Here is a 15,801-nt window from a genome sequence, read left to right as displayed (position 1 = left end):
GTGGCTGCCTCATTCTGCCTAGTGGTGGGGCCAGTTTTAGATGATGTTGTGATGGTGCAAAACCCAGGATGCAGAGGTCCAGGGGCAGAGGCAATAAAATGTTTACAATACGAAGGAATGGCCCAGCTGTGTAAATGGTTTTCCATAGAGCAGTTGGTTCTTTCTCCATACAAGCAAATGGAACAATTGTGTGGAAGTAATACTTACCTTGCAGTTAAAATATTGTAGTCTGGGTCAGGGTAAGTGTGGCCCTACTAAAAGTATTTGCTTCACTAACTTTCATAGAGAAAATAAGAGTCCATAATTGGAAAAAAAAAACATTGATACTAAGCTGGGAATTACTCTTGTATTCTTTGTCTGGAGGTGCCTGTCAATGTCCATTCATCCACAGGACTTATTGGAAAGCTATCATAAAATATCACGAGTTTTAAAATAAAAGCAGCTAATAGCTTATCAAGCTGTAGAAGAAATAAGAATCCTTATTAGAGAATTTGTGAGCATATTCTGATGTAAAATTTTTCTAGGTTGCAAAAGCAGTATTTCAAAATGCAATCAACAGATGTAACTAACTTGACACAGAGCTTATGTCTTACTGAGATGGATCCACAAATAAAATACTTAGAACTGTCAGTGCTGCACTTCCTATATTTAACTGGCCTCATTGGTAAAATGGCAGAAATATCACTGTGTTAGCTTATGCTGAATCCAATTCCATCTGTTATTCAGAAAGCTAAAATGGGTCTCGTTAGTTAGAGTTAAAAAAAATCTAGTTGCTCATAAAGTCCATGTGATTTAGTTAAAATGTTACTGGAAAGCTTAGCTAGCTCTAGCCCTGTGATCTAACAAGGAAAATATTTTCCAGTTTAAGATGTGTTGATTGCCATTGCTACCCTTTTGTAAGTGTGCACAGCACTTAACTACTGCCAATACTGTATTAAAATGACTTGACTACTATTCCTGCCCAGATGAAGGACAGTGTGTCCCTAGCTCCCATTTCATATCCCACTGCGATGATACACCCCACCCTCTACTCTAACAAAGGCTACCTGTTTGCCAAAATATTTTGGACCTGTGGAGCAAACTGAATATAGCACAGGACTCCTGATTTTGTTCACCATTGTTGATAAAGATGTACTAAAACAGATTCTATGTGTAAACACGTGTCCTTTGCTTTTATATTCTAGAGTAGAAACTGATGGTGATAAATCACTGGTTTGCTTCTCTGGCAAGTTTAGACAGTGGCTTTTCAGCTATCTGTCATAACTGAATAAAGCAGTGGTAACCCCTTTTTTTTTTTTTTTTGGCTTTCTCAGCAGCAGAACTTGGAAAGCTCACGCCTGCAAGTTCCAGCAGCCCAAGTAAGGTATGTGACATGCACAGCTTTAGCTGCAAGGTGACTTCTATGTAGTCTCATGATATAAGACTGGATCCAAATGGCGAAGTTGTATTTAATGAGGGGACTAGTGAGATACCACTGGCCTAACTGTTGTGAGGTCATGACTTTAACTATCCAAACCTGTACATCTATACCCATTGTGTTTACTGGCACTTACTCCCAAGTAGGATCTAGAACTGCAGCCTGAGGCACACATTTCAAGACATGTACAGTTGATGCTACAAACACTGGAATTGTTATTAAAATGCTAAAATACATGTTGCAATCAACTCACTTCAGTCTAGATTTAAGACATACAAGATAGAGTGGGTGTCCACTGGGATTTGGTTTTGGGACACCCTGCAGATACCAAAATCCATTTATGTTCAAGACCTATTTATATACAATGTACAGTAAAATGTTGACTGTAATATAAAATGATCAAATAAATATTAGCTTTTTAGAATTTATAGATTTTTTTTTAATATTTTCAAGCCGCGGATGCTTGAATCCGTGGAAATGGAGGGGACTTTATTATGTCAAATGCCACGAATCCAATGATAGGAACTTTGTTGTGTGAAATAATAAGTTATCTTCAAAACAGTTCAGGGGGGCTCCTGTCCGATTAAAGGTTCCAACCTAGAAATGCAATTCTCTCTCTTTGGGAAGTGTCCCCACTAGGCCATCATACACTGGAATTACTAATTCATTTACAGTGTAGTTGAGGTGTGTAATAGGTGGTGGTGGTGAGGAAACAACGAAGTATTGACTTTTTAAATTTATACTTACAGGAGCAGGCCATCTTCAAGAGGGGAACGGAGTGAGCAAGGCTCAATCCAGGAAAAGTTTTTCCAACCACGTTTCTTGCAAGTGCCTGAAGATATAACAGTTGAAGAAGGACGATTCTGCAGGATTGATTTCAAGGTAGTGATAATATAATGCCCAATATTAGATGCTCTTAATAAGGTTTTATACCTTGCTGAATCAGTCTAAGTTCCATCTAGTCCAGCATCCTGTATCAAATGCTGGCCAGCCAAAATACCACCCAAATGTGCAGGCGCAAAAGATGGCACACTTTTGTGCCATTTTGTCTGATCCTAGTAAAGGTATTAACCAACTGTGGTCTTAGAAAATTAGATTACTTATATCCTCCATGAATCTGACTAATCTTCATTTTAGCTACAGGCAACATCACATCTTTTGATAACATGTTCCATAAGTTAATTACAGAATTCCACTAAGAAGGATTTAGAATATAGCTAAAAGGCTTTCCTTTCAGCTTGCTCATCCATTGTCACAAGCACTCCTTAGTTATATTCTCTCTCTCTCTTTTTCTTTTTCTTTCTTTCTTTCTTCCCCCCCCCCCCCCCCCAAAATGGAGCAATGTATCTTTTATAGAGCAAGTGCTTTTTGTTCTCTTGGCTTGTATTCTGAGACTTGGTACAATTCAGCGTTCTTGTTACCCTTCCCTTGCCTGCATGCTGACAAAATTTGTTAATGAGCAGAAAGGCTTGAAAGCATTTGCACACCACTGATCATTACACTAATGGACCAAGCCATGTGACATGGGCTTCTTGGCCTTGCTGTATAGTTGAACATTCCTCCTGACCAATTTTTTTAAATTACACAACTTAGGCTGCTAATGTCACTTACTGTATATCGCTCTGTACCTTGTTTATTTCCATAGTGCCTTATTCATTATGGGAACAAAAGCTTTTCTTCTTCTACCAAGAGCTTTTTTTATAAAATACTCTTTTAAGCTCTAGAAAATTTAATATACCAAAATTAAATTGTTACTCTGAATAAAGCATACTTGAGTTAAAAACTTGCAGCCATTTATCACTCTACTCTTTTTTCACAGACCTGTAGTATGAGTCCAGCTCTGTTTTTAATGCTGCTTCATACACTGCAAAAGTGCGGTCCACAAACATGTTGAGCAAAAAATGTGCAATGATTCTTCATACTTAGAAATTGCTGGGTATACATACACTGGAAAGCAATGATCTGCAGTGATTTCCAAAACATTGCAGTCTGCTTCCATATATTACATTTAATTACTACATGTAAATGCTTTACATGCTTATATGTTTTATGTGGGGGAGACTTGCTGTTATTATTCACATCAGTCTTCTCTCCTACAAAAGAATCTTTCAAGTGCTGCAAATTATAAAGGAAACAAAGTAAAGTGATATTTTGGCTGCTAGCTTTCACTCTCATTTTACTATATCATGTTTATGTGTGATTCTGGGGTTGCACGCAGCCTCTCAGGGCTGTTTTTGAGGCCATCAGCCCTTCCAGACTGCCCCTTTTCTAGCCAACATGGCCTATTTTTCCTGGAGCAAGAAATTGCCTTTTAAATAGATTTTTACCCCTTTTGCACTGTTTAACTTTAAAAAACAAACAAACAGCTTTTCAAAACCCAAAGTGGTCACTTGGCCTCTTTTGGGATTATGTTCTTTTAGCATTTTTTGACATTCCTTATAGCTCAGAGAGGTTCCTAGAGCAGAAAACTGAACCAGAGACTTATAATAGTTGTCCAGCCCTGTACTAGATAATCCTGGAGCATAGGGAGCAAATGACCTTTAGAGCTTCAATGTTTGAACTCTGCCAAAAATAAAAATAAAAGTTTACTATTTCTGTTTTAGTACCTCCTATGGTTATAGGTGCATATGGTAGTTTTTTCAGCTAAACTGATTCACAGTACAGGTAGGCTTCAGTTCCACCTCTCCTCTAAATGCACCTGTAAAAGTGTGGATCAGAGGGAATTGTATGCAATTGATCGATTGTGTGTGATGAAAGTATAAAATTCCATATGTAATGTACTACTGTTCTAATTCATGGTAACACTACTCATGCTGGCTTGATGATAGAGCAAGAAGTGTCAGATATAGATAGGGGAACCCAGGTTCAACCCAAAGTCAGCCACAACACTTACTGTATGGCCTTGGATCAATTGCCACTGTATGGTGTAATCTACTTCACAGGATCATTGTGGAAATAAAAGAAGCTGGATTAAAAAATGTAATAAGCAAAGTATAAAATAAAGAGTTTAAGATGCTCCTATGGTAAACCTGCCCTTGGATGTAACTTTTAGTATTACAATACTTTTATTCTGACACTGCCTGAGTATCTGTTGTCTGTCCTCTTACAGGTGAGTGGGCTACCAACTCCAGATGTGGCATGGTACTTAAATGGAAGACTGGTCCACCCAGATGATTTTCATAAAATGATTGTGTCTGAAAAAGGCGTCCACTCATTCATTTTTGAAGTTGTCCGCGTCTATGATGCAGGAACATGGGAATGTGTGGCTTATAATCGTGCTGGAGAGGCATCCTTCACAGTAAAACTAGATGTCATTGGTAAGAAAGAGCTTTATGTAGAAATTATCTGATATTATTCTGTTGTTAATATCCTTTCTTCATATGTGCTCAGTTGCAGCATTCTTTGGCATCTTGAACTTCCTTAATTCAAGATGCCCATGTTTACATGACAATTCAAAGACATTGGTGTGTTAGTCGGGAACAGTATACAAAGAGATTTTGTACCACTACTGAGAGTACCCTTACATGACAATGGCACACTAACCAGCAACCCATGGGCTAAGACATGAGGAAGTGCAGTTAATCTTTCTATGGGATGCACAGCACTGTCTTCCTTCAGTGCTGTATGCCCAGTTACAATAATATAAGCTTCTCCCTCCCTCCTTCCCAGCAAACAAGTACATGGTTGTGTTGAGGAGGGGATGCAGCAGCAGAAGGGTGTGTTTGGGTAGGCTGAGTGAAAAGATGCATAGTTCTACCTAGTGAAACTCTACGCTATGCCCCTTTTCAGGATTTGTAAACAATGAAAGGTACCAGGACACTGTTCCACATGGCAACCCTAAGTAGAATTTATCAGCTCCCTCTATCACTTTGTACTGTTTTAACACAAATTGAGGTGCCCTTATGTATACATCATCACTGACAATGAAGTGGTGGCCTTGCTGACATAGGATCTACTTCCTGTGTACACTGGGACACCTCCATACTTCAAAATAGAATTCCTGAGCAAAGCTAACTATTTGTGTCATTCATACTGTTCCAGATTATATAGCTTTTATCTGCCTTCACTTTTAGTATGCTATGGTTGTACATGCACCTTTCATAGTTTTTGCCTTTAAAAAGAAAATACATATTTCCTTTTTCCTTTCCATTTGTCATTAAACATCTAGCCCGAGAACATCGGAAAGCCCCAGCTTTCATCTTTAAACCACAAAGCACAAGAGTTTATGAGGGGGATTCAGCCAGAGTTGAATGTCAAGTGTCTGCTATTCCTCCACCACAGATCTACTGGAAAAGAAATAATGAAATGGTACAGTTCAATACAGACAGAATCAGGTAGGCATACATCTGATAGAACTGTCCATAGCTTTCTAGAAGTCAAGGTAAAATTAAATTCTGTTGTTCCAGTTTTCATATTTGAAATAATTTCGGGGGTACAGCCATAAGAAGAGAAAATGAATTGATCTATACCAAAGACAGACTTCTGCTATATTTTTGCTCCTCCAGTAATCCAGTCAGCATCTTAAATCCTATTCCAGGTTTTCCTCCCATCTGATATTTGGTCAGTGAATAGAAGGCTAGCTGTTGTGTGTGATGTATTGTATTATATTGATAACTGCTGTTCCTTCTTGTCTGCTCTAAATTGGACTGACTTAGATTGACGTACATAATGTTTTATGCTAATACATTTTGAGTTCTTCGCGCGCGCGCACACACACACACGAGCTGGGTAAATTTTTTAAAATACAAGTAGCAAGAATTGTTACATTTCTTCCACAAAAAGAATGTCTACACTGCAGTATGAAAAGGCTTGGTCTATTTAAAGATATCTAGCATGGCATTGAGTCCCACTGGGGGAGACATTTTGGAGTAGTGGTGGAGTTAAATTGAGAAAAGCATTATGTTTTTTCCCTCTTTTCCTAGTATGTTTCATGATACCTCTGGGAAAGTGTGCTTGCTGATCCACAACGTAAATAAAAAAGATGCTGGTTGGTACACAGTGTCTGCAGTCAATGAGGCAGGAGTGGCAACATGCCATGCCAGATTGGATGTTGCAAGTAAGTGGCACCTTCTTTTCTAACAGATGTAACTATACTTCATACTTGTGTCCCAGCTTAGTGCTATTTGTAAAATAATCCTTTCTCATTATGTTGTACATACACTCATGGGCTAACTTATCCTGCTTGTCCATCCTGTTAAATTATATGGGTGACAGAGCTCTACCTCTGGATGTTTTAGTTCAGAAGACATATGTGCACATTGGTTGTGGGGGTAATTTTTAGACTACGCTTTTCAGCACAGTGCAAATGTCAGCCCTAAGCAGCTGTTGTTGTTGTTGTATGCCCTCAAGTAGTTTCCGACTTATGGTGACCCTAAGGCAGTGAACCTATCCTGGGGTTTTCATGGCAAGTTTCTTCTGAAGGGGTTTGCCATTGCCATCCTCTGAGGCTGAGAGAGTGTGACTTGCCCAGGTCACCTACTGAGTTTACATGGCAGAACTGGGATTCAAACCCTGGTCTCCAGATTTCTAGTCCAATGTGCAAACCACTACACCATGCTGACAACACCATGGTGGACCTAAATCACTAAAATTGAAGATATTGGACAAAGCGCACAGGAATGGACCAAACATGTGCAATATGGAAGATACTGAAACACAAAGTATGTACATGTTCAGCAAACACTGTTGTCTAAGTTACTTTGTGCACCTTATAGATAATTATGCTTTTTGATTCTGCAAATTCAAAGGAAAATTTCATGGCTGGGCTATCACTGTTCCTCACCCTTTTAAAACTAATCTGTATTGTTTCTATTCCTTTTTTTAAATCATCTGTTCCAGCTCACACATACAAGCCAATACCAAATCCAAAGCCACTGAAGGTTCGACCAACTTTTAGCAAATACTTAGCACTCAATGGTAAAGGTTTGGATGTGAAACAAGCTTTCTTGCCCGATGAAGGAGAATTTCAGCGTATGGCAACACAGTCTGGACTCTACGAGAGTGATGAACTGTAATGAACAACTATAAGTAAAAAGACATCTCTTGATCCTGTGACACACTTAAGAGCATCACAGAGAGGCAATTAAGTGATGGTTGCACTTATTAGCAAACATGCATAATATATTTTTATTTATAATTTAACTTGCTCTCACTTTCTGCTGTTGTGATTTTACCAAGATCAGTTTTTATGAAATGTTTGTGACTGTAGCAGAAGAAAATTTCAAAGGTCTGTACTTTTTAATTTTAAAGGCCAAGAAACTAGGCCAGTAGATGATCATGAAAGTGGAGATGGCTTGAACATATCTAGATTCAGTCACCAGGTTTTTATTTGTACTGCTTTGTTAATATTACTCTCCTTACTATTAAAATTTCTGCAGGCTGACTACTAAACATGAACGTGAGTGTTTTTAATGAGTTTTATGTCCAATGCAAATAAAGTTTTAAATATAAGATTTGCCATTTGTCTTAACTTTAGAATACAGGTGTGTGGGAACTGTAGGGTTTTTTTTAATAGTGTGACCATGGAGCATTCTCTTTCTATTGCAAAAGTTTGTATGTAAACAAATAAAAGATCACACTGATCTGTGATTTAAAGCCAAATGAGAAATAAGCCAGTAATAGAAAACATTTGGAACATATTAGACTACAAGCCCTAGCCATGCTAGCAAGCATGGTCAATGGTAAGAAATGCTAGGGGTTGCACTCTAACATCAGGAGGGCAAAGTGGATAATACCCAATATTCTGATAAGAAGTTAAATTGTATGCCCCTCCATATTTAAATAATCATAAAATAGCATAAACTGTTTTCAGTTAAAAAAAAATGGCAGCAATTGAGCATGTCCCTACGATACTTTCTTTTTTCTTTTTGGAGTTTTAATTATTCTTATGAAATGATGGTGTACAACTATGGCCCTCCAGATGTTTTTGGACTATGATTCCCATCAACCAAGCCAGCATAGCAAGTGGTGAAGATTATGGTGGTTGCTGTTTTTTTTAAAAAGAAACATCTCTGAAGGATCAAGCCTAATCCTATCAGAAAAATCCTTGAGACTGTGTTTCACAAGGAAAGTACTAAGAAGAAGAAGGTCTTCCTTGGGGATTTAGAGAAGACATCCTATTATCTAAGTAAAAATAATATTTTATATGGGATAAGGTGTTAGTGTAAGGCAGTGATGGCAAACCTTTTTGAGGCCAAATGCCCAAACTGCAACCCAAAACCCACTTATTTATTGCAAAGTGCCATGTCCCACTGGCTTTCTAGTAACAAACTCTGGCAAACTCTGTGCTGGGATGATGGCACATGTGCCCACAGAGAGGGCTCTGAGTGCCACCTCTGGCACGCATGCCATAGGTTCACCATCACTGGTGTAAGGCTTTCTATGTAGATCTGCCCTCAATGATGGTTCACAAACTGCAACTAGATACAAAATGCAGCAGGTAGAATAGTTGTAAACCAGACACTCAAATCATGGCATTCTGTATCATTTACATGAGCTTTCTGTTAGTTTCTGAGCCTAATTCACAGTACTGTCTTTGCTCTTAAATATTAAATACATTGAGTGGGACTGTGTTATCTGAAGACAGGGTTCCCAAAGCATTGTGATCAATGTTGTATGCTGTGCTTTGTGTCCTTTAATGAGAGTCTTTAGGCTGGTGGTGTGGTGGAAATTCCTTGTTGAAATAAAAAAGCTATAGAAAGATGGAGTCACCTTTGTCAGCCAGAGAGATGGTTTTTGAAATAAAGGCTTGGAGTTTAGAAAAACTAGAGCAAAGGAATAATGAGTGCATCTTGACCTGGATGGAAGCTCGCACCAGTAAAAAGACATAACATAAACTACTGAGATAAGGACATTCAGAAGCAAGGTTAGGAGGAAAGCCACTGAATTCCTAAGGAGAGGGTAAGGAGTGAAGATGCAGTTTTAATATATGCATGTATTTCTGTTCTGATTGTAAGAATTCTGTATGTTTAAATTGTAATTAGCCAATCAGGTGTATTGAAGAAGCTTCTTTGTCTTGAATAATATAAAAAGAGCCATTTTGTCTTGTTCAGGGTCTCAGCTTTTTGGAACTTGAATTCCACTGAGTTCATTGTTTTCCTTTGTCAACAATTGGAAATAAACTTATGGATTTTCAATTACTAGGTCCTCTTGCCAATCCTATTGCTCTGCCAATCCTAGAAATTTAAGTTTCCTGAAATTTCTGTTACAGTGGGTACCAATGACAGGGCTTTCTCCTTTGTAGCCCCACAAGTTTTGAACTCTCACAGGAGGGAAATATGTGTGTCCTAATCCTTGATGGCTTTAAAAAATCTTGTAGGGCACATTTATTCTAGTGTGCATTTGAGACTTGTAAATTACATCTTTTACATTACAATAAAAGGAGATTAGGAATGGGGAGGGCACCTGTGAAAGAACTAGAAAAGATCCTAAAGAGTGAATATATACAACTGAGGACAAAAGGTAAGAATTTTACAAGTTATTGTATTCCCCACCACCATGTACAGGTATGAGAGATGGGCGGTGAAGAAAGCTGATGGGAAGAAAATAAACTCATTTGAGATGTGCTGAAAGAGAGTGCTGAGAATATCATGCACAACTAAAAAGACAAATAAATGGATACTAGGACAGAACAAGCCTGAAATTTCCCTGGAAGCCAAGATGGCAGAATTGAGGCTGTCATACATTGGCCACATCATGAAAAGGCAGAACTCAGTAGAAAAGACAATGATGCTAGGAAAGATGGAGGGATGTAGAAAGAGAAAGACCACATGCTAGATGGCTGGACACTATTAAGGGGCTTCTTGGCCTTTTGGCTAAGATCAAGTGTATTAAGGGGTGCACAAGTATGAATTTACAGGACCATCCTAAATAAAGCAGTGGAGGATAGGGAGTCTTGGAGATGTCTCATCCACAGGGTTGCCATGAGCTGGGATCGACTTGAAGATGGTTAACAACAACAAAAGCTTGGGCAGCAAAAGCAAATCCTTAGTTGTACACATTTTGCTGTCAAAAACTGTGATGCGTTCGTTGTTTGCCATACAAGTTCCTATGTACATATTGTTTTTGTATTTGATTAAAAAATTGTAAGTATAAAGTTTCTGAAGACTGTGCAGTAAAGTAACTGGCATTATTCTCAGCCAAATTGTTTATATATCATCCAAATCGTGTGTGTGTGTGTGTGTGTGTGTGTGTGTATGTGCCCTAGGAGTGTTTTGCATGTTGTTTGCATTTAAGTTGTTTCCAACTTATGGTGACCCTATCATGGGGTTTTCTTGGCACAATTTGTTCAGAGGAGGTTTGCCATTGCCTTCCCCTGAGTCTGATAAGTGTGGCTTGCCCAAAATTGCCCAATGGGTTTCATGGCCGAGCTGGGAATTAAACCCTGGTCTCTAAGAGTTGTAGGACATTATTACATGGAGGAAAGGGGAAGGGGGAGGAAAAGGCAAAATGCCGAGATAATAGTGCAGTTGAGGAGAAGATTTTCAGATGACTTCCCATGAATGGCTTCTCAACAGTGTGACTGAAGTGCAATTGGCAGTGTGCAAAAGCTATTTGTGTTTTATTCACACTATTGGGGAAGCAATGTGGGATTTTTAAATTTTAAAGGGGCTGTTCACTTTCACTTTTAAATGCCTCTGTTGTTGCAGTGTTACATTTTGTTGCAATGTCCCTTTTAGTTACAGTCTTTCCTCTTATATATTTTTTGTCAATACCTTGATTTCTCCCCCCCCCCCCCCTCTTCCATTTAGCTGGGTGAGAAACAAAGGTGGGGAGAAATGGAAGTGGAGGTTTGTTAAAGAAAAAGAAAAATATGATTTGTGTGAAGCTGTTTAGCACATTTTAAAAGGAACTGTAATAAACAAGCAACCGGGATCTTAAACTTCAAAGGGACTGCAGGAAGCAACTTGGGTTTAAAGGGACTGCTGGAGGCAAGGATGCATGTGCAAAATGATCAATGCCAATATACTAAAGATTTGTTCACAGGTATATGTGAAAGGAATCATGCTATTCTTTGGCTGTTAAGTTTCTGAATCACAAAAAAGCGAGAGCAATAGAGCTATAACGCTATTGTTGCTTCTTGTTTTCATTATCAAGATTATTGCGGAATTGGCCCTGGTGTGATAACCTCCTGCAGTCCAGCACTCAAGCAACTACACCAGGCTGGCTCTCTAGTGTTTTGCATACACACACACATGCACATATATAGCAATCCTGTGATACAGATTAGGTTGAGTTGGATTTACAGCAGACAAGTCATCTATTGAGTTTCTGGGCTGAGTGAGGATGTGAAAGTAGGTCTGACTAGTTCATTGTTCTGACCTCTAGTGCTCTATAGATCTAGATTACCGCACTGCACTCTTATAGTGCTGCTATTCCACTTTACCTGCTCTGGCTGCCTCCTGTTGCATTCTGGGATTTGCAGTTCAGGGAGGGGCATTTAGAACCCTCAGCCAAGGAGCTCTTAGGCCTCACTGAACTACAAACCCCGAAATGCAAGAGAAGGCAGCCAGAGCAGTAAAACTGGAATAGCAGCACTATAAGACTGCAGTGCGGTAATGTCTGTTTTGTCATTTACACATGCACTATCATAAAGCATTAGAAGTCAGGACACTGAACTAGTCAGACTTTCATCTTTACTCAGTCAGCACAGAAACTCAATAGAGAACCCAGTTCCTGTAACTTAGCCACAGGATTTCTGTGGAAATAGAAAACCGAGTAGTTTACCCACGCTCTTTGCAGGCGAAGTGGATAATGCCCAATATTCTGATAAGAATTGAAATTGTGTGCCCCTCTCCTCAAACACAATGCAGTGGTTGAATTGCGACTCCCAATAATCTTAGCCAGCACAGCCAATGGTGAGGGATGCTGGGAGTGACACTACAAAATCTGCAGGGCCACACAAAATCCAGCCCTGTGAGTCTTTGTTGTTGTTGTTTGCCTTCAAGTTGTTTCCATCTTACAGTGACTCTAAGGCGAAACCTATCATGGGGTGCAAGTTTCTTCAGAGGGGCTTTGCTATTGCCTTTGTCTGAGGCTGAGAGAGAGTGACTTGTCCAAGGTCATCCGCTGAGTCTTTGACAAGCCCAGAACTTGCCAATAACCACACCTGGCCCAGGGGGACCAGATGTCCCAAGACTAATACAAATGAAAAGCCATGCTGCTTAGTCCTGCTCAAAATGGAGGACATTTTGAAATTTCTCCCTGGACAGAAGATGGAAATGTAAGGCAGGTCCTGGAAAAGGAGGGTGCGTGGTCACCCTGGCCTGGGCTCTTTTAGCAAGGTTAAACCTTAAAAGGCAGGGCAGTTGATTTGAAGGAGAGGGGAACAAAAAAACTACATTTCTTGCTTGAAAACCTCACTTTCTTCAAAACGTTTAATAAAGCCTTTTGGAAATATACCTCCTGAAGGGTGAGATAGATAGATAGATAGATAGATAGATAGATTACACATACATACATACATAATTATCTATCTATCTAGATCTTCAGATCATATCTAATGCGGGTGAATAGCAGTACTGTATATATAGATTATAGATAGATTATATATTATCTATCTATATCTTCTGATCATATTTAATGCGGAGGAACAGCAATACTGTTTGTGTATATGTGTGTGTGTATATACAAAAATCTCTCTCTCTCTCTCTCTATATATATATATGTGTGTGTGTGTGTGTGTGTGTATATATATAATCTTCTGATCATATCGAATGCGGGGGAACTGAAATATTGTGTGTGTGCGCGCGCCAAGGACTGCTTTCAGTTTTGGAACTGTTGTTGTTGTTGTTGTTGTTGCTGTTGTGTCCCTCCAAGTCGCTTCCCTTCTGGCGACCCTAGGAGGACGGGGTTTCCTTGGCAAGGTTTCCTGAGGGGAGGGGTCTTGCCATGGCCCCTGGCCTTCCTCTGGGGCCGAGGAGGAGAGCGTGTCCCACTGTCACTCGAGGGAGGCCTAGCGGGGGCCTGGGACTAAGCCTGGTCTCCAGGGAGAGAGAGGGAGGCGGGGGTTCTGGCTTCGAACGCGGCGGCGGGCGGCGTCTGTTGGCGCCGAAGGAAGGCTCCGAGGGGCGACTAGGCCCCTTGTCCCTCCGCCATCTTCTTCTTCCCCCTCCTCCTCCTCCTCCGTGGCTCCTCCATGGCGCCGGCAGGGGACAAGGCCAGCATGGAGTCAGGCCTCCTTGACCGGCGGAGTAGTGGCGGTGGGTTCGGAGCCAGGGAGGGAGAAAGGGGGCCCACGGCGGGGATGGGGGCATCCACACTGGAGGAGGAATCGCCCAGTTTGGCACTCTGGGCCCACAACAAACTCCAACTCCCAGAATCCCATAGCCTTGAGCCAGACAACGAATTAAAGGGGTGCCAGACTGGGTTATTTCTCCAGTGTGGATGCAGCCTGTCATCCCCAAACTTTGGTCCCCCAAGTGTTTTGGACTACAGCTCCCAGAATCCCTGGACATTTGGCCAAGCTGGCCGGGGCTTCTGGGAGTTGAAGTCCAAGACACAGCTTGGAGGACCAACGTTTGGGGATTGCTGGAACAAAACATTACACTCGTCCTTCCACATGGCTTTTGCAGATCTGACCATTCGCAGATTTTATTAATGCGCCCTCTCTGGGAATATCTAGGTCCTCCGGCACAGTCACTCTGTGGTCAACAAAGTCAACCAAAAGTGGCACTCAAGGACCTAGAGATTCCTAGTCAGAACCCTCCACTGGGCATTGGTAGCCCCTCCAGTGCAATTCTGTGGTCAGTGTCCGGCAGATGTTATTGTTGACCCCAGAGTTGCACTGGAGGAACTAGAGAGGAGTTCTCTCAGGTAAAAACAGCGTGTTCGGTATTTGCAGCTTTTCCACATTCACGGGGGTCCTGTGCCCCTGGCCCCAGCGAATGTGGAGGGATGAGTGAATTAGTATTTATTGGGTGGATATGGGGCAGGACAACCACATAGGTCCTCACTGCAAAGTCAAAGTAAAGGCACTGCAAAATGGAGGGCCTTCCAGAAAAATAATGGACGTGACCAAAGGAAAGCTAAATACTCTCACGTAAAGATAAACCCATGCTTCTTTGCCCTGCTCAAAAGGGAGGGCCTCTTGGGATTCCTCCTGGATAAATAATAAATATGTATTAAATAGAAATCATAGCCGTGTTAGTCTGTAGAATCCGTGTGTAGAGAGGCCTTGTAGCACCTCTGAGACTGTTAGTCTCAAAGGCGCCACAAGAACTCTCTACATGCTTATTAAATACTTATTGAAATTAGTCTCAAAGGTGATATAAGATCTCTCTGCATGCTTATTAAATATTTATTAAAATTAATCTCTAAAGGTGCTACAAGATCTATCTACATGTTTATTAACAGTTTTTTAAAAAATGCACACAAGCACACAAGCCGCATGCGCCACAAAACAAAACAAAACCAAATATTTATAGACTTTTGTACTTAAGCATACGTCCAAACGATTCTCCTAACAAACGCCTTGTTCCCTCTCCCTCTTGCTAAGATAAAATACAACAACCAAACAATAACAAGAATAACAAAGAAGAGCTCCCACTTCCCACCAATTGGACTCTTATTATGTATCATTAGTTTCCTTTTGAAATCAATAAACAACCTGAACTATAAATAAATCTCCAATATTATCTTCATTAGATTACATTTCTCTTTACAAAGAAAATTTAAAAAATAAATACCATCCTTTACCATTTACCATTTATAACTCAAAACCGACAGTTAAAACTTCCCTATCCCTTGTTTTATATAATCAATAAAAGGTCCCCACATCTCTAAAAGTAAACCTTTCCATTGTATCTTTCCTAATTTGGTTAATTTATCAATTTCTGAGATTTCCAGAAATGTAGGACATGTCCTGGAAAAGGAAGATGTCTAGTCCCCCTGCTCCCACCTCACAATTGCTCCTTCAGTCATTGCCCAGAGCATACTTCCATCACTTTCTTGGTACACTTTCCCTCTTGTCCTCTGTCTTCTGATCATATCTAATGCGGGGGAAGTTTTAAAACTGAAGTATCTTAGAGGCACACACACCTTTGGAGAGAAAACATATCTAGGGGCAGCTGTACTGGCCATATAGCAAAGTATAATAACACATCCAAAATCCACAAAGTGACAGTACCTTTATGGGGACAACTAAAATGCTCAAAATACATGTTGCAAGCTTTCAAAGCCCAAAGCTTCATCAGTCAAAGATGTTAAAAATCATTTGTTCTTAACTGCCCTCAAGTCAGCATCGTTTCATGGTGACCTTGTGGATGAGACATCTCCAAGCCCCCCTGTCTTCCACTGCTCTGGTCAAACAAGAAATTCGCACAATACAAGCCTGTTTTTAATGTCTGCATTTTACAGTTCCAAGAACCTGGGTCTGGCTGTGGTGG

At 40.3% G+C, this 15,801-nt stretch overlaps 2 protein-coding genes across 8 annotated transcripts in view; both read left to right on the top strand.

Annotated features, from left to right (window-relative positions):
- The window catches only part of MYOT (myotilin), a 64,651-nt gene extending 54,126 nt beyond the window's left edge, over positions 1-10,525 (top strand). For 6 of the 7 annotated variants that reach the window (XM_089529496.1, XM_089529491.1, XM_089529507.1 and 3 more), the window contains 6 exons: positions 1,314-1,363; positions 2,167-2,299; positions 4,527-4,734; positions 5,586-5,751; positions 6,340-6,473; positions 7,256-10,525. In XM_089529496.1, the coding sequence (XP_089385622.1) occupies positions 1,314-1,363; positions 2,167-2,299; positions 4,527-4,734; positions 5,586-5,751; positions 6,340-6,473; positions 7,256-7,431 (867 nt within the window). In that variant the 3' untranslated portion in view covers positions 7,432-10,525. The remainder of the gene's footprint in view (positions 1-1,313; positions 1,364-2,166; positions 2,300-4,526; positions 4,735-5,585; positions 5,752-6,339; positions 6,474-7,255) is intronic. The other variant, XM_089529500.1, reaches the window with a different exon arrangement.
- A 2,713-nt stretch (positions 10,526-13,238) lies between these two features.
- Positions 13,239-15,801, top strand: part of PKD2L2 (polycystin 2 like 2, transient receptor potential cation channel) — a 38,080-nt gene continuing 35,517 nt past the window's right edge. The window contains exon 1 of the mRNA XM_089529487.1: positions 13,239-13,617. Coding sequence (XP_089385613.1) covers positions 13,554-13,617 — 64 coding nt within the window. The 5' untranslated portion in view covers positions 13,239-13,553. The remainder of the gene's footprint in view (positions 13,618-15,801) is intronic.

This window comes from Sceloporus occidentalis, unplaced genomic scaffold, assembly GCF_023333645.1.
Source record: "Sceloporus occidentalis isolate IW3139 unplaced genomic scaffold, rSceOcc1.0.p SCAF_1, whole genome shotgun sequence".
Classification (NCBI taxonomy): domain Eukaryota; kingdom Metazoa; phylum Chordata; class Lepidosauria; order Squamata; family Phrynosomatidae; genus Sceloporus; species Sceloporus occidentalis.
This window is presented reverse-complemented; position numbering and strand designations above follow the sequence as displayed.